At 41.1% G+C, this 24,505-nt stretch overlaps 1 protein-coding gene across 8 annotated transcripts in view; it reads left to right on the top strand.

Annotated features, from left to right (window-relative positions):
• The window catches only part of IPPK (inositol-pentakisphosphate 2-kinase), a 1,128,404-nt gene that overhangs the window by 555,798 nt on the left and 548,101 nt on the right, over positions 1-24,505 (top strand). For all 8 annotated transcript variants that reach the window (XR_012235280.1, XR_012235279.1, XR_012235281.1 and 5 more), the window contains one exon: positions 9,179-9,329. Coding sequence is in view for 5 of the 8 variants with exons in the window: in XM_073592668.1 (XP_073448769.1) it covers positions 9,179-9,329 (151 nt within the window). In the remaining 3 variants the exon portion in view is untranslated. The remainder of the gene's footprint in view (positions 1-9,178; positions 9,330-24,505) is intronic.

The raw sequence follows: 24,505 nt of genomic DNA, 5'->3' as shown, positions 1-24,505 counted from the left end.
AATTGCAAGGGAAATATTTTTTTAATCTAGTTTTTTCTTCGTTTGGTATGTTGAGTGTAGGGGCGTAACATTTGGATGTGTTGAATTTGTAAAGGGAGACCTGTCCAAATTTGTGTAATATGGTTTTGACGGTAGGTAAAGAAGCTGTTGGGTTGGATAAGGTGAGAATGATGTTGTCAGCAAAGAGTCCTATTTTGTGACTATCAGAGCCAACTTTGATACCTTCTATTTTGTCGCTGGACCTAATATATTCCACTAGTGGTTCTATGATCAATGAAAAATAAATTGGGGATAATGGGCATTCTTGACGGGTGCCATCAGATAATGTAAAGGGGTCAGAGAGTAAGCTAGAGGAATAAACTCTAGGTGTGGGGTTAGAGTAAAGGGACATAATTGCCGAGTGGAACAGGCCAGAGATTCCAAACTTGTGCAAGGTCCTGGACAGGTATCCCCAATGGACCTGTATCAAAGGCCTTCTCTGCGTCTAGAGCTAGAAAAGTATTAGGCTTCTGAGTGATTAAATGCTTAGAGTATCATCGCATAGTGGTCATGCGGATACCTGTTATATTACGTCCTATAATAATTGTGCAAAGAGAAAAGTGGGTTGGGCTTTGGACTTTTTAGGCACAATAATCACTATAGTTGGTGTGAGTTAAAATCTAATTTATTAAAGAGTTTGTTTAAAAAAACAATAAAGATAAAAAAAGGGACAGATACAGAATTCAGATATTAATCACACATTTACAAAATATACACTCCATACATAGCTTAATGGTGTAGTAATTAGTTGAATACTGATTGGGAGTACCAATCCTGTTTACATACGATTGTACTATATTTGGTAAGAAAGCTATGCGGTGGTAACAGCCAGTATCTGAAATTTGCTCGACATGTTGCACGCCACGGGCGCTTCTTCAGGAGCACAGAACTGAGTACTGTAATAGAACATTCAATAAATAGTGTAAGTGTGTTACATACAATTTTAACTGAGTAATTATCATCAATCATGTTATAGATTACACAGTATTGCCAACAGTGACCATCAGAAAGTGCTCTTCCCACAGAGTCTGGGCGTAATTCGTATACTATGGGGACGTATGCAACATGATGTTCAAAAAAGGTCGCCATCAAATTATATGATTTATTGGTCTCCAAAGAGGTAAGGTAACTCCTAACAAGTAAATTGAGACAAGGAAGAAGGAAGGGGGGGAGGGAAATTAAATAATTGGGTGCCTGTTGAAAAAATAGTATGACTAACCTATTTACTAACAGTATACATTATAAACCCATTTGATGGTAAAATACTGATAGTTCAAACAATGTGTACACCCATCTATAATGTCAAAGAAAGGGGATGAATTGCATGGGTATTGTATGCATATATTTTTAAAGTATACCTGACTGGTTTAATTTGAGCGGTTAGTCTACCCTTTGGGGGCGGTAAAAGTAAATTAAGATAGAGTAGGGAGATATCTATGGATATTATCTTGAAAGTCCCCCCTATTACTGCATGTCTGACGTAATTATTTAATTAAAAGTGTGCTTCACTTACCATAATATGATTTGTAGTTATGTGTGTTGACTGCAGGGATAAAAACAACAGCCTCCTTAATTGGTATTTAAAGTGTCCAGTAATAGGGGGGACTTTCAAGATAATATCCATAGATATCTCCCTAATCTTAATTTACTTTTACCGCCCCCAAAGGGTAGACTAACCGCACAAATTAAACCAGTCAGGTATACTTTAAAAATATATGCATACAATACCCATGCAATTCATCCCCTTTCTTTGACATTATAGATGGGTGTACACATTGTTTGAACTATCAGTATTTTACCATCAAATGGGTTTATAATGTATACTGTTAGTAAATAGGTTAGTCAATCACTATTACATCCAGACCTATTACCCTTATACTATTTTTACAACAGGCACCCAATTATCATTCAATTTCCCTCCCCCCTTCCTTTTTCCTTGTCTCAATTTACTTGTTAGGAGTTACCTTACCTCTTTGGAGACCAATAAATCATATAATTTGATGGCGACCTTTTTTGAACATCATGTTGCATACGTCCCCATAGTATACGAATTACGCCCAGACTCTGTGGGAAGAGCACTTTCTGATGGTCACTGTTGGCAATACTGTGTAATCTATAACATGATTGATGATAATTAGTTAAAATTGAAAAGAAACACACTTACACTATTTATTGAATGTTCTATTACAGTACTCAGTTCTGTTCTCCTGAAGAAGCGCCCGTGGCGTGCAACATGTCGAGCAAATTTCAGACACTGGCTGTTACCACCGCATAGCTTTCTTACCAAATATAGTACAATCGTATGTAAACAGGATTGGTACTCCCAATCAGTATTCAACTAATTACTACACCATTAAGCTATGTATGGAGTGTATATTTTGTAAATGTGTGATTAATATCTGAATTCTGTATCTGTCCCTTTTTTTATCTTTATTGTTTTTTTAAACAAACTCTTTAATAAATTAGATTTTAACTCACACCAACTATAGTGATTATTGTGCCTAAAAAGTCCAAAGCCCAACCCACTTTTCTCTTTGCACAATTATTATAGGACGTAATATAACAGGTATCCGCATGACCACTATGCGATGATACTCTAAGCATTTAATCACTCAGAAGCCTAATACTTTTCTAGCTCTAGACGCAGAGAAGGCCTTTGATACGGGTCCATTGGGGATACCTGTCCAGGACCTTGCACAAGTTTGGAATCTCTGGCCTGTTCCACTCGGCAATTATGTCCCTTTACTCTAACCCCACACCTAGAGTTTATTCCTCTAGCTTACTCTCTGACCCCTTTACATTATCTGATGGCACCCGTCAAGAATGCCCATTATCCCCAATTTATTTTTCATTGATCATAGAACCACTAGTGGAATATATTAGGTCCAGCGACAAAATAGAAGGTATCAAAGTTGGCTCTGATAGTCACAAAATAGGACTCTTTGCTGACAACATCATTCTCACCTTATCCAACCCAACAGCTTCTTTACCTACCGTCAAAACCATATTACACAAATTTGGACAGGTCTCCCTTTACAAATTCAACACATCCAAATGTTACGCCCTTACACTCAACATACCAAACGAAGAAAAAACTAGATTAAAAAAATATTTCCCTTGCAATTGGGACCCCCCCTCAATTATATACCTTGGTGTGCAGCCGACTTCCTCTTCCTCCAAAATTTACTCAAGCAACTATCCTCCAATATTAGCTAAAATCGAAGAGGAACTAAACCAAATCAATACGCTACACCTCACATGGTTGGGGAGGATAGCTGCATACCAAATGCAAGTGTTGCCTAAACTTCTATACTATTTCAGAACGCTGCCCATCCCAATTCCCCAGAAATTTTTTACCCAACTAGAGGTCTGTTTGAAAAAAATTATATGGGGGGGGGGAACCCAGAGTTGCCTTAGGACAGCTTTACAAACCTAAAACTCTAGGTGGCGTTGGTCTACCCAACACACACATATACTGCAGAGCTGCGGTATTGGACCAAATGTGTTACTGGTTCTCCTGTCAAACAGACAACCGATGGTCAGATATTGAACGCACAGTTACACCTAGTCATGACTTCCCGGCACTGGCAATGGCTGCCTGTATTCAACACAAACCAAAAGCCCCACCGTACCCAACCATTCAAGCCACTATTGATGCCTGGTCCTCCTTAGTGAATAATTACTTTACTGACACCCCAATTAAGAAAATAAAAATCCCACTAGCGACCTACGAATACCTAATCCCTAACTTCTCGGTCCAAGCTTGGAGGAAATTGGGGGAACACTTCTCCACGCCTGCTCTGATTCAACAGAGTGTTGTAGACAGATATAGAACATACCAAATACACCTCCCACACGAATCCGATCCGACCCATAGAAATCCCACAGATTTTATGGGACTTCCTAATATGTAAACCTTCAAACAAACATAAAGGGATATCTCTATTTTACAAATTTACCACCCCCCTATATTTACAATCCAAACTACCCAGTATGGTGAAATGGGAACATGAGCTGCAAAAAAAATTCTCTATGTATCAACTGCATGAAGCTATAAAATATAATAACAGATCCTCAGCTTGTGTGGATCACTGGGACAATGTGCAAAAGCTCTTACATAGATGGTACCTTACACCGCTCCGCCTAAACAAAATGAATCCTAGTATCCCATCTCTCTGTTGGAGAAACTGCCAAACTACGGGTGGCCTACACCACATATTTTGAAACTCTATAGCTTTACAGTCTTTCTGGACAAAAGTCCAGTCCCTCATTCTAAATATCACCAAAACGAGTTATTCCCTCAGCCCTGCTTTTGCTTTACTAAGCTTAGGTATCGAGAATTTCCCTCCATTAATGAGAAAAGTAGTTATGCACATACTGTTTGCCACGCGTATTTCAATAGTAAAGGAATGGCGCTCTGAATCACCTCCCAAAATTGAAGAAGTTATATCTAGGGTAAATGCTCAATATACTATGGAAAAAATGCTTGCTTATACGGAGAGAAGAGCCCCGAGCTTCCACAAACATTGGGAGATTTGGCGGACCTCTAAGTATGCCTCCTCACATTTATGAAACGCACTTTAATATTTTCTGATACTTTTGCACAGATTCCTTATCATCTAGTGGTATAATCCAAAGATAGGTATGGCCAATTATGAGGCACACAATATAAAACCCTGAGCCTATTAACCTCAGTATGAGTGTTAGGCAATGTCTACATTGCAATAAAAAAGACACTCCATGCTTGTTGTTGGTTAATGCCAAAGCTTGAAGAGAGCTTACTTTGCAGTGTATCTCCATGGACCCTCATTAAGGTCCAGGTGTGGGCTACCGCTTAACAGTCCAGCAGAAAGCCTGATCACAGTGTGAACCCAACTGGGGTGACAGGCATGACCTCCTGTTAAGGATGGACTCAGTATCTATGTATGTAGCTCAAACATCCTTGTTCTGTTATTCTGTTATTGTAGTAAGGTCCTCATATGTTGATTACTTTGTACAAATGTGAACTGTACATAATGCATGATATTCTGTAAACAATGTGAAAACTAATAAAAATCTATTGTTTAAAAAAAATAAATAAATAAATAATGGAAAAACCACTTGGCACTACAAGTGCACTAGGAGACAGATAAAAGAAACACAAGCAGTAAATCAAATTCAAGATTTTATCATATCAATTTTATTATTTTTTTTTTTTAATATTTAAAATTTTTCTGGCATAGCAATGCCCCACCACCGGTAAAATAATGCACATATTTTTGACGCACTTCACGGGCGCTTTGGGGGGGGCAAGCCAGGACGGCCTGCTTCCAGGGCTGTCAGTGTCGGTTCATGAAGTCCAGCCTCAGGTCCAACTGAGGCTACATAACTAGTAGCATTTCGCTTTAAAAAGTTTGTGCAGTATGCAGCATGATAACACGATGTGGTTAATTTTGTACTCTGCCATATTTATTGCCGTTAGAAATAGGCGGAACTGGCTGGCCATTATCCCAAAGGTATTCTTCACCACTCTTCTGGCTGGTAATTAAAAACCCTCTTCTCCGGGGTAAGGGTCCTCTGGGGGAATGGCCTCATCATGTGATCACCCAGACCAAATGCTTCATCGGCGATAAAAAACAAATGGGAGTCCTTCGACGTTCTCTTCCGCAGGTGGCAATCACAAGCCACCACTCTGGAGACGTCGGTAGAACTCGGTCTGGGCAAAGACTCCACCATCCGACATCCGGCCATTTTTCCCCACGTCCACATAGAGAAACTCGTATGTCGCCGACACCACCATTAACACGATACTATGAAACCCCTTATAGTTAAAATAGTATGACTCCGAATAGGGTTGTGGGACTATGTGGACATGTTTCCCATTGATTGCCCCTCTGCAGGTGGGAAAGTCCCAACGGTTGGCAAACTGGGATGCCACAGTCTGCCATTCCTGTGGCATTGAAGGAAACTGTGGAGTCAAAAAAAAAATAGTACTTTTGCACATAACATTGCAAGCAGATTAGACACAAACATTCTTGGCCAACATCAGTATATCATTTATTTTAAGGAGTATTTAAAGACAAAAATTTAAGGTCCACTTATCAGATTCCTCATCCCCTCTGATGGCCTATTGCAAAAAAAATTAGGGAGGGGGGAGTTATAAATGAGTTTGTGAGCCAAAAAAAAAGCCTCTGGCACTCTGCATGAATTTAAGGACAACAATAACATTTTTACACATTTTATGGGGTGTTTAGGGTAAAGCACTACAAAGGAGCTGTAAATATACATTAAGTGACTAAGCTATAGGTGTGTATGGGCCCAGGATAGCATGCTAGGCAGGTTAGTGAAGGCAAATATGCATGTAGGCCAAAAAAGGAGCATGAAAAGATTACAGCATGCAAGAGGACAAAGAGGACATTCACAGCATATTACAATCATGGTAATTAGGGAATGATGAAAGAAATACAAAACAGCATACATTAAATACATAGAATGCGATGTTAAAGGAGAAAACTTAACCTAATATAGTCCTTCTGCAGGACCTGTATGATGGTAGAACAGGTCTCTGGAATAATGATCCCCAGAGCCTGGAGGGAGATGCCTATAGAAAACTTGCGGCCCTGTAGACTTCTCCCCGTCGCCAAGTACCACAACATGGCGACTGGCCTCTGCTCCGGAGTGATGGCTTGCCGCATGCAGGTGTCCTGCTTCGTAATATAAGGGGACAGCAAAGCCAACAGACGGTGAAAACTGGGTCCGTCATCCGGAGAAAATTCCTGAAATCATCATATCCTCCTGGATCTCATGCAGCAAAGGCATGTGAGAGAATTGGTCACGCTGGAGTAACCAATCCTTGGTCCATGAACTCCTCCCCACCCTGTTCATGGACTGGACTGGGTCAAAGCAAGAACCCCAACACCAACTGTACGACAAACACCTACCCGCAACATGGCTTCAAAGCGGTCGCTGGTCAGAACGAACGGAACGCGCTGAAGAACATCAAGGCCTGTGAAGAGCGAGCTGAAAATTAGAAACAATCGGACAAGAACGCACTGAAAAACAGATACGGACTGACTACACGCACTGAAAACCAGATACAAACCCACAAGCACAAATTGAAGAGCAGTAACGGACTGAAAAGCACGAGGCCGAAAAGCGCAAATCGTCTTTCACCAAACTTCTACTAACACGAGATAAACATGAGATTAGCACAAGGAGCCCAAAGGGTGGCACACTGGCTATTGAACTTCCTTTTTATAGTGCCGTTGTACGTTTTGTACATAACTGCGTTCTTGACGGTCGGAATTTGGTGTGACCGTGTGTATGCAAGACAAGCTTGAGCGGAATCCCGTCGGAAAAACCATCATAGCTTTTTCCGACCAAAATTCCGATTGTGTGTAAGGCGGCATAAGACTTTGTCCAATGAGGAGTGCATTTGTTATCTTGTATATTATGTGAAATCCATCAATATCATTACAATTCCATTGTAAAGCTGGGTGCACACTATAAGAAAATTGGAAGAAAAATTCTGTACAACTTTTGTATAGTGCATACACAACTTTCGACATCCTATTCTGACATTCCAAACAAAAATTTCATAAGGTACAAACTCCAAAATTTTACGTACGTGAAAAGAATGAAAGATTTTTGTTTAATGTGTACTGTTTTCGTACAAGAAAAATCCGATACAAAGGACATGATCAGAAACAATAAACAACAAAGAAAAGCCTTTGTCGTACAAGAATTTTTGTACATTATTTCCATCATGAGTTCCAACTTGCTGTAAAACATTGAGGAAAACCGGAAGATCAGTTGCTCAATTTTCTTATAGTGTGTACCCACCTTAACTGCACACAATACTGTATATAAACCTGTACAGTATATACAAAATGACTTGCTGTAAAAACACAACTACAATTGAAGCTGCTGTGCTATATCTACAATTGATGTGATAAATATTAAATATAATTGTGTAAATAGCTAGTGTACATCTCATCTCTGTATCCAGTAGAAACTATTCATCCACACAGTGTAGTATTCAATAGCAGCCATTAATCAACTATTGCAAATATACTGTAAACTGTGCAGTAAACCAGATGTTTCAGGTGCTCTTTTAACCCCATTGTGTCCGCATGTGATTGTAAAGGATCTTTTATTTATTTTTTTTACAAACATGTTACACTTACCTGCTCTGTGCTATGGTTTTGCACAGAGCAGCCTCAGTTGTCCTCTTCTGGGGTCCCCTGCTGGTACCCCTTATAGCAAGCAGCTTGCTGGGGGGTACTCGTGAAGGCTCGATCCCGAGCCACAATGTTTGCGTGCAGCTTTCCCTGACCTCCGCTCCCATGCATTGTAAAAGTGCAAGGCACCGCCCTAACTGCTCATGCAGAATGAACACCATGCCACACAAGATCTTGGCTTGTTTTTTCTGTGAGGGCTAATGTGAACAACCCCTAAGAGCAGTACAGCATGCAATGTAGGAAGACATTCCACTTCTCTATTGTATCCAGGTAAAGTAGTTCTAAATTACATTTTTTTCCTAAAATAAAAAAGAGCTCTAAACTTGCTCTGTGCAGCAATATTGCACACAGTGGTCCCTTACCTCCTCTTTAGCAGTCTCCTGCTGGTGCTCTCCTCTACTATAAGTGCTATTGGGCACCTGTGTGGGCATGCTCCTGAGCAGGGTTGTGTGCATCCACAGATACAGCACTCGGGCATGCTCCCCCACCCCCTCCTCACAGGATTTGACTGAAAGCAGCAGTAGTCCATGGCTCCCACTGTTCTCAGCATGCCCCACCATGTAAGAGCAAGAAGAGAGAGCAGTGCTGCTGCAGATGGGCATAGTGGTGGATCTGTAAGTGTTTGGGGGGGGGGTGGGGGATAGGTAAACAAGGGTTGGGACATTTATTTATTTTTTTTAACTTAATGGAGTAAATGCATTAAAAAGATGCACTAAAAAATTATTTGACTTTGAAACATCTTAATAGTGCTGCGTGTGGGTGTGTGTGTGTATATATATATATATATATATATATATATATATATATATATATATATATATATATATATATATATATATATCCAGTATGTGTGTGTGTGTGTATATATACATATTAATAAGGTATTTTGTATACTGAGGCGATTGAATTATGTTTAACAGGTAAACACAAAGCAGAGACCACAGGATTACCTAAAGGATGCATTTTATACAAGACCCTCCAGACTCAGATGCTGGACATGTTGGACATTGAAGGACTGTACCCCCTCTACAAAAGAGTAGAGAAATACTTGGAAGAATGTCCAGAGGAAAGGTAAGAATTTTTTTTCTTTAATTGTACCCAGTCACTGTAACCTCATTGTGTAAAATTTTAAATTGTCTCACAAATGTATTTTAACTGGTAAAGGATCACTTTAAAGCAGAATATCTCAGGGGTGGGTGAGACATGTAATTAAAGTTCTTATGCCTAAATTAACCTACTAGAATTTTGTGCTCTGTTGGTATCTGCTGGTACATGGTGATCCACCAAACGAGGTCATAACTGTTATTTTTAGAGGGAAGAATGTTAGTGTCTGCTGTAACCACTATAGAAGTACACCATGGTTAGCCATTGTCACTGTGTTGGGTCTTGATAAAAAAATATCTACACATAAGAGAGATGCATGTTTTTTTTTTTTTTTTTTTAATCTTTTTTTTTTCTTTTATGAATCATACTTACCTAGTTGGATGCAGCATCGGTTTGATCCTGCATCTGTCCCCTGGTGCCTCTAACACGAGAACCGAGCGATTGAACACCGCTGATCGCTCAGCTCTCACAGCTCCCTGAGCAGAGAGCCGGTGACTGTTAATCACTGGCTCTCTGCCCCCCACCCCATGTTTACTGGAGCACTGGGTTTGCGGAGGGGGTGGGAGTGGCCGGCTCAGGCTCTCAGCGGCTCACTGAGAGCCTGAACTGGGTGCCGGTCCAGGCTTGTGGGCGGATGCTGACTTCATTGTCGCGATTTTGCCCAAACCTGCACCCGCTCTGTGACATCAGCCAGCAGTGGGCTTCAGCCCGCTGTCTGCTGAAAACAGGCCACAGGAGTGCGGAGTGCAGAACGAACTGCACTCCTGTAATCCCGCAGGAGAAGTACAGCCAAGCGCTTTAGGCCGGGCATAGATCGGTCATTTCTTTCCTTTTTTGATCAGCCAGTGGGCTGATCAAAAGAAAAACAAATTACTCCCCCATTCACACAAGTGAGGTGAATAAAGGAATCCTACCTACTGTGCTGTTGTCTTCTCATAGCTGTCAGAATACACTGATCAGTGCTGCACCCACTAATCAAATGAAAAATTTCCAGCATTCCAGCAGTCCCATTTGTCAAAAAACGATCATTAGATCAACTTCTGTTGAGCAAAAACAGCCATAGGTGGATCAAAATTTGGTCAGTTCCTACTGAACCGGGCAAATTTTGGTCCATCTGTGGCCACCTTTAGCTTCAGTATTTTCATTAAAGGGTTAGTTCACCTTTACAAAGAAACTGCCTATGCAGATAAAGGGTGTCTGTAGATAAAAACAAACTCAGCAGCTAACCCATATATTCTCTAAGCTGTACAGACCTGATTGGATTATACTTGAGGTGCAGCCGGTTGCTCCACATCCAGTCAATTTTTATGGCTTTCGCCTAAGGACCATAGAGAATATCATGAGTCCCACATTATCACACTTTCTGTGACTCTGGGATGTGACTTGAAAAACTCACTCTCTCCAATCTCCACATATGCCCGTGGCGTATAACACAGTTTCTTCCAGGCAAATCCCCTTAACAATTCTGTTGGTGGATAAATAAGGGCTTGTTTAGGATAGGACATTTTATAGGTCATAGGGGAGTTAAACCTGCTGAATATTTCCAACAAACCCTAAAGATGCCAACCTCAGAAATGTTCCACTATCATCAAAAATTAATTTTTTGAATTCTCTTCAATGAACTACAGACGATATATCAATTAGAACTCATTTTAAGAACAAATGAATGAGACATCCTGGAACTAAGGGAGGCATCTTTGAGTTATTACTTCTTTTCTAGCCCTGCAGGCAAACTCCCATGCCAGAAAGCATTGGAAACTGTTTTGCTTGGTGTCTATTAAAGATTCTTGTGGTACAAGCCAAGGAAGCTTAGACCTCTGTAGTGTATTAATACTTTTGCTAAATAGAGAAAGCTGCACCTAGAGCTGCAGGATACACATAGATTACAAGAGATTACAAAATATGCCTACAACATGCACAAGCCAATTATCCTTTCTATCAAAATAATCATGTACAATGCAGTCAGGTCCATAAATATTGGGACATCGACACAATTCTAATCTTTTTGACTCTATATACCACTACAATGGATTTGAAATGAAACGAATAAGATGTGCTTTAATTTGAGGGTATTTACATCCAAATCAGGTGAACGGTGTAGGAATTACAACATTTTTTATATGTGCCTCCCATTTTTTAAGGGACCAAAAGTAATGGGACAGATTAACAATCATCCATCATCCATCAAACTTTCACTTTTTAATACTTGGTTGCAAATCCTTTGCAGTTAATTACAGCCTGAAGTCTGGAACGCATAGACATCACTAGACGCTGGGTTTCATCCCTGGTGATGCTCTGCCAGGCCTCTACTGCAACTGTCTTCAGTTCGGTTTGGTTGCGATAGCAACCAAATAGTTTTTAAGGGAAAGCAGTGGAATGTTATGCAATGGCCAAGTCAATCACCCGACCTGAATCCGATTGAGCATGCATTTCACTTGCTGAAGACAAAACTGAAAGGAAAATGCCCCAAGAACAAGCAGGAACTGGAAACAGTTGCAGTAGAGGCCTGGCAGAGCATCACCAGGGATGAAACCCAGCGTCTAGTGATGTCTATGCATTCCAGACTTCAGGCTGTAATTGACTGCAAAGGATTTGCAACCAAGTATTAAAAAGTGAAAGTTTGATGGATGATTGTTAATCTGTCCCATTACTTTTGGTCCCTTAAAAAATGGGAGGCACATATACAAACTGATGTAATTCCTACACCATTTACCTGATTTGGATGTAAATACCCTCAAATAAAAGCTGAAAGTCTGCAGTTAAAGCATATCTTGTTCCTTTCATTTCAAATCCATTGTAGTGGTGTATACAGCCAAGAAGATTAGAATTGTGTTGATGTCCCAATATTTATGGACCTGACTGTATGTATGCAATCTGTAGACTAAACAGTTACTCAACTTGGGATTTCAATTGATGAAGTAATCTCCTGAAGTCCAACACCAAGCATCTTCTTCCGAAGTCTTCCAGCACATGTCTTGTCTCTTTGTCCTCAAAAGCAACTCTGCCCTTTGTCCCACCACATGCCTGTTCAATATTTTTTTTTAACCAATAAATTTTTTATTATGTGATTGCACATAGTACAGAAAAAAGTAAAATCAAGCTTCAGTTACATTGAGAAGAAAACATGAATAGTAATAGTGATAGTAATAATGAATAGTAAACTATGAATATGCTATAGGAGTAGTACAATGGGTAACTGGGCTACTTATCTAATTTTCGCAGATGACCTCAACCTGAGGTTCAGCCTGTCACCCCTTATGGGTTCACACTGTGAGCAGGCTCTTAATGAAACCAGTTGTAAGTATCCCGCCATAGACCTTGTGAGGGTCTTGTGGTACAAGCCAAGGAAGCTTAGACCTCTGTAGTGTATTAATACTTTTGCTAAATAGAGAAAGCTGCACCTAGAGCTGCAGGATACACATAGATTACAAGAGATTACAAAATATGCCTACAACATGCACAAGCCAATTATCCTTTCTATCAAAATAATCATGTACAATGCAGTCAGGTCCATAAATATTGGGACATCGACACAATTCTAATCTTTTTGACTCTATATACCACTACAATGGATTTGAAATGAAACGAATAAGATGTGCTTTAATTTGAGGGTATTTACATCCAAATCAGGTGAACGGTGTAGGAATTACAACATTTTTTATATGTGCCTCCCATTTTTTAAGGGACCAAAAGTAATGGGACAGATTAACAATCATCCATCAAACTTTCACTTTTTAATACTTGGTTGCAAATCCTTTGCAGTTAATTACAGCCTGAAGTCTGGAACGCATAGACATCACTAGACGCTGGGTTTCATCCCTGGTGATGCTCTGCCAGGCCTCTACTGCAACTGTCTTCAGTTCGGTTTGGTTGCGATAGCAACCAAATAGTTTTTAAGGGAAAGCAGTGGAATGTTATGCAATGGCCAAGTCAATCACCCGACCTGAATCCGATTGAGCATGCATTTCACTTGCTGAAGACAAAACTGAAAGGAAAATGCCCCAAGAACAAGCAGGAACTGGAAACAGTTGCAGTAGAGGCCTGGCAGAGCATCACCAGGGATGAAACCCAGCGTCTAGTGATGTCTATGCATTCCAGACTTCAGGCTGTAATTGACTGCAAAGGATTTGCAACCAAGTATTAAAAAGTGAAAGTTTGATGGATGATTGTTAATCTGTCCCATTACTTTTGGTCCCTTAAAAAATGGGAGGCACATATACAAACTGATGTAATTCCTACACCATTTACCTGATTTGGATGTAAATACCCTCAAATAAAAGCTGAAAGTCTGCAGTTAAAGCATATCTTGTTCCTTTCATTTCAAATCCATTGTAGTGGTGTATACAGCCAAGAAGATTAGAATTGTGTTGATGTCCCAATATTTATGGACCTGACTGTATGTATGCAATCTGTAGACTAAACAGTTACTCAACTTGGGATTTCAATTGATGAAGTAATCTCCTGAAGTCCAACACCAAGCATCTTCTTCCGAAGTCTTCCAGCACATGTCTTGTCTCTTTGTCCTCAAAAGCAACTCTGCCCTTTGTCCCACCACATGCCTGTTCAATATTTTTTTTTAACCAATAAATTTTTTATTATGTGATTGCACATAGTACAGAAAAAAGTAAAATCAAGCTTCAGTTACATTGAGAAGAAAACATGAATAGTAATAGTGATAGTAATAATGAATAGTAAACTATGAATATGCTATAGGAGTAGTACAATGGGTAACTGGGCTACTTATCTAATTTTCGCAGATGACCTCAACCTGAGGTTCAGCCTGTCACCCCTTATGGGTTCACACTGTGAGCAGGCTCTTAATGAAACCAGTTGTAAGTATCCCGCCATAGACCTTGTGAGGGTCTTTGGAGATGAGGTGGGTAGATATCTTTTAAACTATAGTATCATGACCAAACAGTAACTTCTCTCTTAAAACACTGAGGTACATATATGCAGAATGAACATTATAGATCTACTGTCATATTTGCTGAAGTTAGAATTACGTAGCCGATCAACTTACACGTAGGATCCACCACCAGTTGGTTCATCTAGCTTACACAAAATTTAGTAGGGTATCATATATGTGAGGAGGCATACTTGGAAGATCTCCAGACCTCCCAGTATTTGTGGAAGTCTGGGGCTCTTTGTTCCGTATAAGCAAGTAATTTTTCCATGGTATACTGGGCATTAACTCTGGAGATTACTTCTTCAATAGTTTAGGGTGATTTGGAGTGCCACTCTTTAGCTATAGAGATACGCGCAGCAAATAGAATGTGAATAACTACTTTCCTTGTTAGTGGCGGAAAATTTTCAATGCCGATACTCAGTAAGGTAAAAGCAGGGTTCAAGGTGTAATCGTCTTAGTTACGTGGTGAATAAGGGTGGAGACAGCTACCCAAAAGGGACCTAGTTCTGAACAGTTCCAAAATATATGTAGCAGGCTGCCAGTATTCTGACAGTCTCTCCAGCAGAGAGGTGATATGTTGGGGCTCATTTTGTTTAGTCTGAGAGGTGTAAGATACCATCTATGTAACAATTTTTGCACATTCTCCCAATGATCTATACATGCTGAGGTTTTGCTATTGTAATTAATAGCCACATGCCATTGTTGCATAGTAAAGACCTTCTGAAGTTCCTGTTCCCATTTCAGCATGTTGGGTAGCTTAGTTTTCATGTACAGAGTGTGGAGGATTTGTAAAACAGGGATATCCTTTTGTGTTTATTTGGGTGTTTACTTAGAAGGAAGTCCCACAGAATTTGGGGGATTTCAAATGAGTCTTTTATGTTGATTGCAGTGTAATGTTTTATTTGATAGGACCTGTAAATATCCATGGCATCCTGCTTTGTTAAGGCAGAGGTGGAGAAGTGTGCACCTTTGACTTTCCAAGATTGGGATGAGAAGTTAGGAATCAAATATTCATATGATGTCAATGGGATGTTTAGTCTGTGCTTAGGAACGTCTGCCAAATGTTGTCCCACCAAGTAAGCCCATGCCTTAGTGGTGGCCTGAATGGTCGAGTATTGTGGTGTTATAGGCTTGTGGTGCATGCAGGTAGCCATTGCCAGTGCAGGTAGGGGTTATTGCATGCTTTATGTCAGCCCATCTATTGTCGGTTTGACACGAAAACCAGTATCGCATTTGGTCCAGAAGTGCGACATTGTAATATAATTGTGCATTAGGGAGGCCCACCAAACCAAGATGTTTGGGTTTGTATAATTTTGTCAAGGCAATCCTAGGTCTTTTTCCCACCCAAATGTATTTGTTCAAACACGTCGCTAGTTGGGAAAAGAATTTGTGGGGGACTGGGATTGGTAGAGTTCTGAAATGATATAGTAGCTTAGGTAAAACTTGCATTTGGTATGCAGCAATTCTCCCTATCCATGTTAGATGTAGTTTACTGATTTGGTTTAATTCCTCTTCTATTTTCTTCAATAATGGAGGGTAGTTACAGGAGTATATTGTGGAGGAAGTAGATGTTAACTGTACACCAAGGTACGAAATTGAGGGGGGATCCCAGTTACAAGGGAAAATTTTATGTAGGATGGCTTTCACTCATTTGGGAATATTGAGTGTCAAAGCGTAGCATTTGTTGGTGTTAATTTTATAATATGAGACCTGCCCAAATTTGTGTAAAAGAGTTTGTATTGCGAGAATGATAGATTCTGGTTTAGATCTGGTAAGAATGATATCATCAGCAAATAGTCCTATTTTGTGGATTTCAGAACCTACTTTAATACCCTGTATGTAATCGTGGGATCCTATATATTCTGCTAGGGGCTCTATTACTAGGGAAAAGATAATGGGGGAAAGTGGGCATCCTTGGCGAGTGCCATTAGATAGAGTAAATGGGTCTGACAGTATGCTAGACGAGTAGACTCTAGCTGTAGGGTTAGTGTAGAGGGACATAATTGCTGAATGTATTAGTCCAGATATGCCAAATTTATTCAGTGTCTTGGAGATATAGCCCCAGTGGACCCTATCAAAAGCTTTCTCAGCATCTAATGCTAGGAATGCACTTGGTTCTTGGGTGGTCTCTGCTAGGCTCAGAAGGTTAAGCATCCTTCTGGTCCCATCAGGAGCTTGTCTGCCTTTTACAAAGCCCACTTGGTCAAGATGAATAAGAGCAGGGTGACTTCCAATAACCTATTCACTAATACCTTGGCGTAAATTTTTAGATCCGAATTGAGTAAAGAAATGGGCCTGAAATTTTGGGGGCTCGAAGTATCCTTTCCTGGTTTGGGCAAAGTAACTATTACAGCTTGAAGCATTTCATGTGGGAAGGAGCCTAAAGAGGCTGCCTTGTTAAAGACATTTGTTAATTTTGGGGCAAGAAGGTCAGAGAATGCCTTGTAATATTCAGCTGAGAAGCCGTCTGCTCCTGGGGATTTGTGCATAGGGAGAGATCCTATTACCGCTGCAACTTCCGTACATGTAATTGGGGCATTTAATTTTTGAAGTGTTGTCGCATCCACGGATGGTAGTTGAATTCCTTGTAGAAATTCATCTATTTCTAATTCTGAAGGTTGGTGAGTGAGTGGGTCTACATTGAGGTTATATAGGGATTCATAATAGTCTTTGAAAGTATTGGCTATGTCTTTAGGTTTTTGAAATGTGGTATTGGTGTTGTGATGCTTGATATTGGCTCGGGCCTGTCTCTTTTTGAGTTGGGAGGCAAGGAGTTTGCCTGCTCTATTGTTTTGCGAGTAGAAAGAAAGCTTCAGCCTCTTAAAATAAGTATCGTAGTCTGCCCTAAGTTCCTGCCGTAATTCCTCACGGCAAGAAGTAAGGCGTTTCAGTATGTCAGTGGACGTTGTAGCAGGATTCTTGTGCAATGCTTCTAGTTCTGCAATCATGTTATGAATCTGTCATGCGCTGCGTTTTCTTTTTTTTCTCCCTGGCTGCAATTTGAATAATGGTACCTCTAGCGAATGCTTTGTGAGCACACCAAATCACCGCTGGAGAGCAAGTGTTGTCATTGAATTGGAAGTACTCCTTTAGCTTCTCTTCTATTTCATCCCTAATTGAGGGTTGCGACGGAAGGTGTTATTGCGCCATAGTGGTCTATGGGGATGGTCGTTGGTGTTCACAATCTCAATGGTCACCGGCGCATGGTCTGACCATGTGATATTGTGGATCTCAGCTGATGCTACTTTTTGAAGAGTGTACAGATCGGTAAGAAAAAAATCTATTCTAGAGTAGCTGTTGTGCACCTTAGAGTAAAATGTGTAATCCCTCTCGGTGGTCCTTAGGCAGCGCCACGAATCAAAAAGCCTTTCTTCATGACATATAGACCCTAAGGAAGGTCTCCGCCTAATGGCCGCCGATGAGGAGTCAAGTTCTTCATTCATAATCATATTAAAGTCTCCATGTAATACTAAATTACCCTTCTGCATAGATTATAGATTTAGCGATCTTAAAGACTTTTCGGACAAACCGCATTGGTCTGATATTGGGAGTATATAAGTTCACCAGAGTGTAAACAGTACGGTCCAATTCAGCAACCAGGATAATAAAACGTCCCTGCGGACCAATATGGTCCTGTAACAAAGAAAAAGGTTAATGTGTCCTTTATAGCGATCATGACTCCATTTTTCTTGGCAGTGTTATTGGCAGTAAATATATGCGGGAATTTAGCATGTGTGCATTTTGGTGGATTAGCGCTGGAAAAATGTGTCTCTTGCGCACACAAGATGTTGCATTTCTCTTTTAGAGCAGTGTTCCATAAGGCTCTCCGTTTGTAAGGACTATTCAGGCCTCTCACATTAAAAGACATCAGTTTAAGGTTCATCATGAAGGAAAACAATGTAGCATTGCCATCTAGTGGTAGATCCCGGTAAGAGTGATGTTGCAACCATAGCGCTCAATATGTGTAGATGTTCAGGAGAGATTTTCCATATGATTGGGTACAAACAATGAACAACCAAAACAGCCCAACATGGGCTTCTTGTCAACTTTGAACAGTCATGCCGCAATTTATGTGGAAAAAAGGTTGCGTGGTACATCACGCAAATGACGTAGGGGGAAAAAAAGAACAAGAAAGAACAAAATACAAGCAAGGATGTAAGTGGAGAAGAAAATCAAGAGAAAAAAGAATAGACGTTATAGCCGAGCATCGGGTGGGATCAATTCTAGATCTGACCCATACGGTCTAGTTGTGAGGCACTGGGAGATCTCTGGAGGACCTGAGACAAAAGACAAAAAGAGACAACAGTAATCCGGTCATCCACATAAGTTTCAGTCATAGGGTAGCCTCTTATTTGTTTTGCTTGTTTTGACGGTGAGGATTGCGCCTATCCTGGAGTGGTTCAGGGTCTGCTGGATCCCCATTCAAGGGGAGAAGGTGCCACTTGCGGAGGAGTTCCAGCCCTTTTTCCAGTGAAGTGATTGCGTGCGATTCATTATGCATGTCCACCAGAAGCTTAGCTGGGAACCTCCATTTATATAGGATCTTGTGATTACGCAGTATTTTGGTTATAGGGATCAGGTTATGTCTAGCTGTTAGAGTTGCCTGTGACAGGTCAGCATAGAGCGTGATTCCGGCAAAGGGATCAGGGAGGGCAGAGTGTTGTCTTGTATAGCGCATAAGCTGGTCTTTTACATGGAAAAAGTGGATTCTGGCTATGACATCCCTGGGGATCTTTTCAGGTAGATAGGATGGTTTTGGCAGCTCTGTCTATAATAACATCTGCAGTGCTCAGGGATGGAAGGGCTGACACCATAAGTTTCTGTAAATATGCGGTAAGATCTGCAGGCTTGACAGATTCAGGGACACCCCTAAACTTTACGTTGTTCCTGCGAGCTCTGTCTTCAATGTCTGCCATTTTAAGACGCATGACTCGGAGTTCCTCCTCCACCTTAAAGTGTGCATCCATTAGTTCATTATGTGCCAGCGTGAACTCCTCCATTTTTTTCTCCACATATCCTACCCTGTTACTGACCGCTGCTACTTCCTGCTTAGTGGTGGTCATAAACGCTGCCATGTAATGCTGGAGAGCTCCCCTCAGGGTTAGCAGCATCTCCTTCATGGTGGTGTCTATGATGGGCTGTCCTGACGTGGGGAAGGCATCTAGCTGCTGCCTGTGTGTGGAGGATTCCACCATTTCCTCCCCTGCTGCATCTGTAGTCTCCTGAGCCTCCCCCTCCTCTCCAATCCTTCTCTTTTGTTTCACTGGGCTGCTGAAGAGGGAGGATGGCAGGGGATTGCTATTAGGTTGTGGCTCACCTGAGGATGGCGATGGATGGCTGAGTAAATAGCTTGTAGATGCTGACGAACGGCTCCGGCGCCATCTTGGATTTCTCAGCCCAGCTCAGGGGGGAAGAAATCCGTTAGTTTTCTCGGTCCATCTCTGTCCTTGCGTTTGTGCATGGTCACCGCTGTGTGCCCCTCATTATCCCAGAGCAGATGGGTCAGTTTTTATGCTCCGTGGGTCTGCTGTGAGCCGCTTAGAACACCCGGTGTGGCATAGCTCTCCTTTCACACCACCATTAGCTCCGGCCGCCGGCTCCGCCCCCCACCTGTTCAATATTCTCACCTCCCCCTGACTTCCTCTTGCATCATATCCTGTAAAGAGCTTGCTCTACTTAGCTCATAAACCTAGTCTGACTGGTTCATTTGCATGTCAGGGGAGGCTTAGCTTGTAAAACAGCACATGTTCTTAAAATATAACAAATTATGTATCTATAATCTTCTATAAATTCACCCAAACATATCCATAGCAACACTGAATTGGATGTCGAAATAGAGGCGGAAGCATGGGCCAGATGGTCGGATATGGTGCACAGGGGAATCCTGATTATGCTCGCTGAGGCAATTTACAAAGTAATATCTTGTTGGTCTCTAGACACCTCTAAAATCATAAAAATCTCCTTGGATGCCTCACCCCTATGATATATGGGGCACCATGTATCGTGTGGTGGTCTTGCCCAAAGTTTCAACAATTCTGGACCAGAATTTCCACTCTCATATATACAGTGACCCGTGTTAATATAGCCAATAACGCTAAGACGGCGCTCTTTAGTGACCTTTTGGATGAGATTCCCAGACTGTCCCGAACGCTCATTTTTTTTATCCTTTTAGTTGGGTTATCTATAGCCCCAGAGTGGAAGACTCCAGTAATAAACTGTAACCACTAAAAAAGAAAATATCTTGGATCATGCTTTACAAAAACTGGTCAGCATTCTACAAACAAGCTAAATTTGAAATTGCTTTTTTTTCTTCTTCCTCTCCTGCTACGTTTTCTTCTATCCTTCTCTCTTCTTATGTGCAGGATTGGTTGATTGCACTTGTCTATGCTGCTATGACCACTTGTTAAATGCTACTTGATTTTGTCCCCCCCCCCCACCTTCCTTTTTTTTTTTTTTTCTTTTCATCCCCCCCCCCATCTTTTATGTATATCTTAGTTATATGGTCTTATGTCAGAGTGGTCGACAGTGTCGTTTTTAGCACTTGGTTCGAGCCTGCCTATTATTCGATACCTGCAGTCAGGCCAAGTCTGGGTTACCAATGTTACCTTACTTGAAATTATATGGACAAACCTATGCTTATGTATACTGTACATGTGAGTGAGTTCTCAGACCCTGAGCCCAGAGCTACTGCATCAGGGGGGAGAAGGTGCACGTGAGGGGGGTTGAATCAGAGAAAAAGTTCACTCCTGTGATGGTGAAGGGGAGCAGTAACGATTAGGCCTCACTGACCAACATCCTAGCAACGTCCTTTTAGTATTCCAGTCAGGCTTTGGGAGGTATGTAAATGGCCTACACCTATAGCATGGGCATTATTTAACTTAAGTCAGAGCTGCACAGTTTGTTTGCTTTTATCTACAAATACCCCTTACCTGCATAGGCAGTTTTGTTTGCTGGGAAAGAATCTCAAAACCTGGAGAAAAATATAGGTGTTTCTCAAATATTTTTTTTTTTTAATCAAAACGTTTTTATTTCTTTATTTCCCCCAAAAAAATAACTGTACAATTTTCCAATGCACAAACATTATGTCTTTTGTTCAGCACAATTATTATATATATTACTCACGTAGGTGATAGCTAGAAGTCTCTAGTCAATTATAAAGACTGTTACAATGTAGCAATACAGTAGATCTTTTGGGGTATCAATATATCATTTGCTATTCTACAGATTTGAAGAGAATGAGCTGTATGGTACAGGTCCAGTAGGGTGGCACGTGAAAGAAGGAGTTGTGCTCTGCAGTGCTACACACGTGTCAGTTGTATTAAGCCATCGGTCCCAGACTTTGTTATATTTTGCAGAGCACCCTCTATCAATGTAGACACATTTTTTATAGGGCAATGTGCTGTTAACATCAGTTTTCCAGTCAGATAATCTAGGGGGAACCTGTCTCATCCAGAGTTTAGCAACAGTTTTCCGGGCAGAAAATAGTGTCTTCTGCATAAAAGTTTTGGTGTATTTGTCAGTGTCAGCATCTGGGAAAATACCCAGTAGGCATGGTTTGGGGTCTAGGGTCAGCGGAGATCCCATATTGTCATGAAGAAAATCTACCACTTGTTTCCAGAAGCCCTGTATGTAGGGGCAGGACCACAGGAGGTGGTAGAATGTGCTTGTTTCTCGACTACATAATACATATGTGGAGGGTTGTCTCTGGGTGAATCTTGCTATTCTTATAGATGTGAGGTATGCGCGGTGTAGGATGTATATTTAGGTCAGTCTGTCAGCTTGGGTGAGACAGCTTTGCATGCGTTCAATGCCTCACTCCAGTCCTCATCTTCCAGGATTCCTAGGTCTCCCTCCCATCTTGATTTTATATTGTAAGCTATTTTTGTGGATGAGGGAGTACGAAGCATATTATAGAATATTGATATTAATTTCTGGGGATCTACACTTTTGACTATGGCCATTAAAGCAGGGTTAGGTAGAAATCGGAAAAACATGCGATTTGAGAGTGCAAATTTTAGTTTTAATGTATCAAATGTCTTTAATGTGCCGGCAATATGTCTGTGTGATTAGAAAATTCCACTTCTGCACCATGTTTCCGAGTCCAGTATAGTCAAGAATTCCTGTAGTGTTTTATGCCAGATGGGAGAATAGTCGTTATGTGTAGGTATGTCTAGTTTGATGGAGGCCAGTCTCTATATCTTCCTATAGTGGCTTAATAGGGAATTGTGTTCCTCTGATTTAGTAATACCTTCGGCGCCAGCTGCTAAATCGCAGATAGGGTCATTTGTCAATTGGGCCCAGGTGGGGCATAGAAGCAAAGTAAATCTCCTTCTGTCAGTCTTATCTATATGGAACAGTTGGGATAGTTGGGACTCTAGGTAGTATAGAGCGAAGTCTGGTAGGGCCATACCGGCCAGGTCGCTGGGGTTTTTAAGTAATCACCATGCTAATTTATGTCTATTCTTCCCCCAGACAAAGGGTTTGGGAATTGCATCCATGGTTTTGAAATATTTCAGTGGGAGATACACAGGGGTGTGCCCTAAGATATATAGAATTTTAGGGAGGAGTATCATTTTAATAAGGTTGATACGGCCCAGTATCCAAGAGGGAGATGTGCGCATATTTTTGTTTTGGATTTGATCAGGGCAAACAATGGTTCCACATTGAGAGAGACATAATCGGGGACCTAGTAATGCTCACACCCAAGTATTTGATACTATTTATGCGCTGTAGGGGCAAGCGGGTCTGGAATTCAGTCTGGGGAGCAAAATCGATTGGGAGAATTTGCAACTTCTCCCAATTAATTTTGAGCCCCGAAAATGAACCAAAGTGTTCAATCGTTCGTAAGGCTTCAGCCAGGGGAGGGGCCTGAATCTACTAGATATAGTAACGTGTCATCTGCATACATGCTTATTTTAACTTCTAGGTCGCCCATGCGTAGGCCTTGTATCAATGGGTTACATCTGATGGATATTGCTAGAGGTTCCATGGCTAAGACATACAGTAGGGGGATAGAAGGCAGCCCTGCCTGGTGCCTCTGGAAAGTTCAAAGGTGTCCGACTGCCACCCATTGGAAATGGAGGAACCCCCTAGGGGTGGGACTTTAGAGGCACTACCACGACGAATGTATATAAAAATGTATAAAGTTTATTGTACACATAGAGAACACATAATAAACACATGTAGAAAGGATGCATAATATAGTACAAACGTTTAGCAAAATGACATAGTACAATATCCTGAACCCTATTGTACTATGTCATTTTGCTAAACGTTTGTACTATATTATGCATCCTTTCTACATGTGTTTATTATGTGTTCTCTATCTGTACAATAAACTTTATACCTTTTTATATTTGTTCGTTGTGGTAGTGCCTCTAAAGTCCCACCCCTAGGGGGTTCCTCCATTTCCATATTTTTCTGGGATGTGGCACACCTCTGTTTAAGCAGTTCTTTTCAGATACCCCTCTTTCATGACTGCCACCCATTGGCCGTTACCCTGGCCACTGGGGCCTGGTATAGTAAGCGGATCCACCTAAGAAATGTAGGGCCGAAGCCGTATTGTGCCAGACCTTTCCACAGGTAGTTCACTGTACCGAATCAAACACCTTAGCAGTGTCAAGCGTCACCACAACCCTCTCTCCAACATTGTCATGACGGGCTTCCATATTTATGAACAATTTCTTAAGATTAAATGAGGTGTTCCTACCAGGCATAAAGCCAGCTTGGTCTTCATGTACTAAGGTTAGGATAACCTGATTGAGACGTAGTGCCAGAATTTTGGCCAGGATTTTGATGTCCATCTGAAGCAGGGAGATGGGTCTATAGGATTCGGGGAGACCCAGATCCTTGCCTAGTTTTGGAATGAGTACTAGGATTGCTTCCCTCATGGATGTTGGTAAAGCAAAGGTCTCAAATAGGTCGGTGTAAAGGGCAAGCAGATGAGGTATGAGAGTCTCACTATATTGAGAATAGAATTCTAGGCAAATGGAAAATTGTTCCTTTTGCGGGACTTTAAAAGGAGAACCTACTCGGGCGTAATAAAGAATATGAGGAGTGTATGTTTTGAAATGAAATTAGGTGTTTATTTAGGTATAGACCTAAGGAGGTCTGTAGTACACGGTGTAAATGTAACAGGATTACACAACAAAAGAAAAGGGGGGGGGGCTTACAGGATGCGTAATACAGACAGAGAAATTGCAATACAGTATGCATAGATTCACAATCATAGAACTCC

Source organism: Aquarana catesbeiana, linkage group LG07 (genome assembly GCF_042186555.1).
Source record: "Aquarana catesbeiana isolate 2022-GZ linkage group LG07, ASM4218655v1, whole genome shotgun sequence".
NCBI lineage: Eukaryota > Metazoa > Chordata > Amphibia > Anura > Ranidae > Aquarana > Aquarana catesbeiana.
The sequence above is the reverse complement of the archived record's forward strand: the minus strand, read 5'-3'. Positions and strand labels throughout refer to the sequence as shown.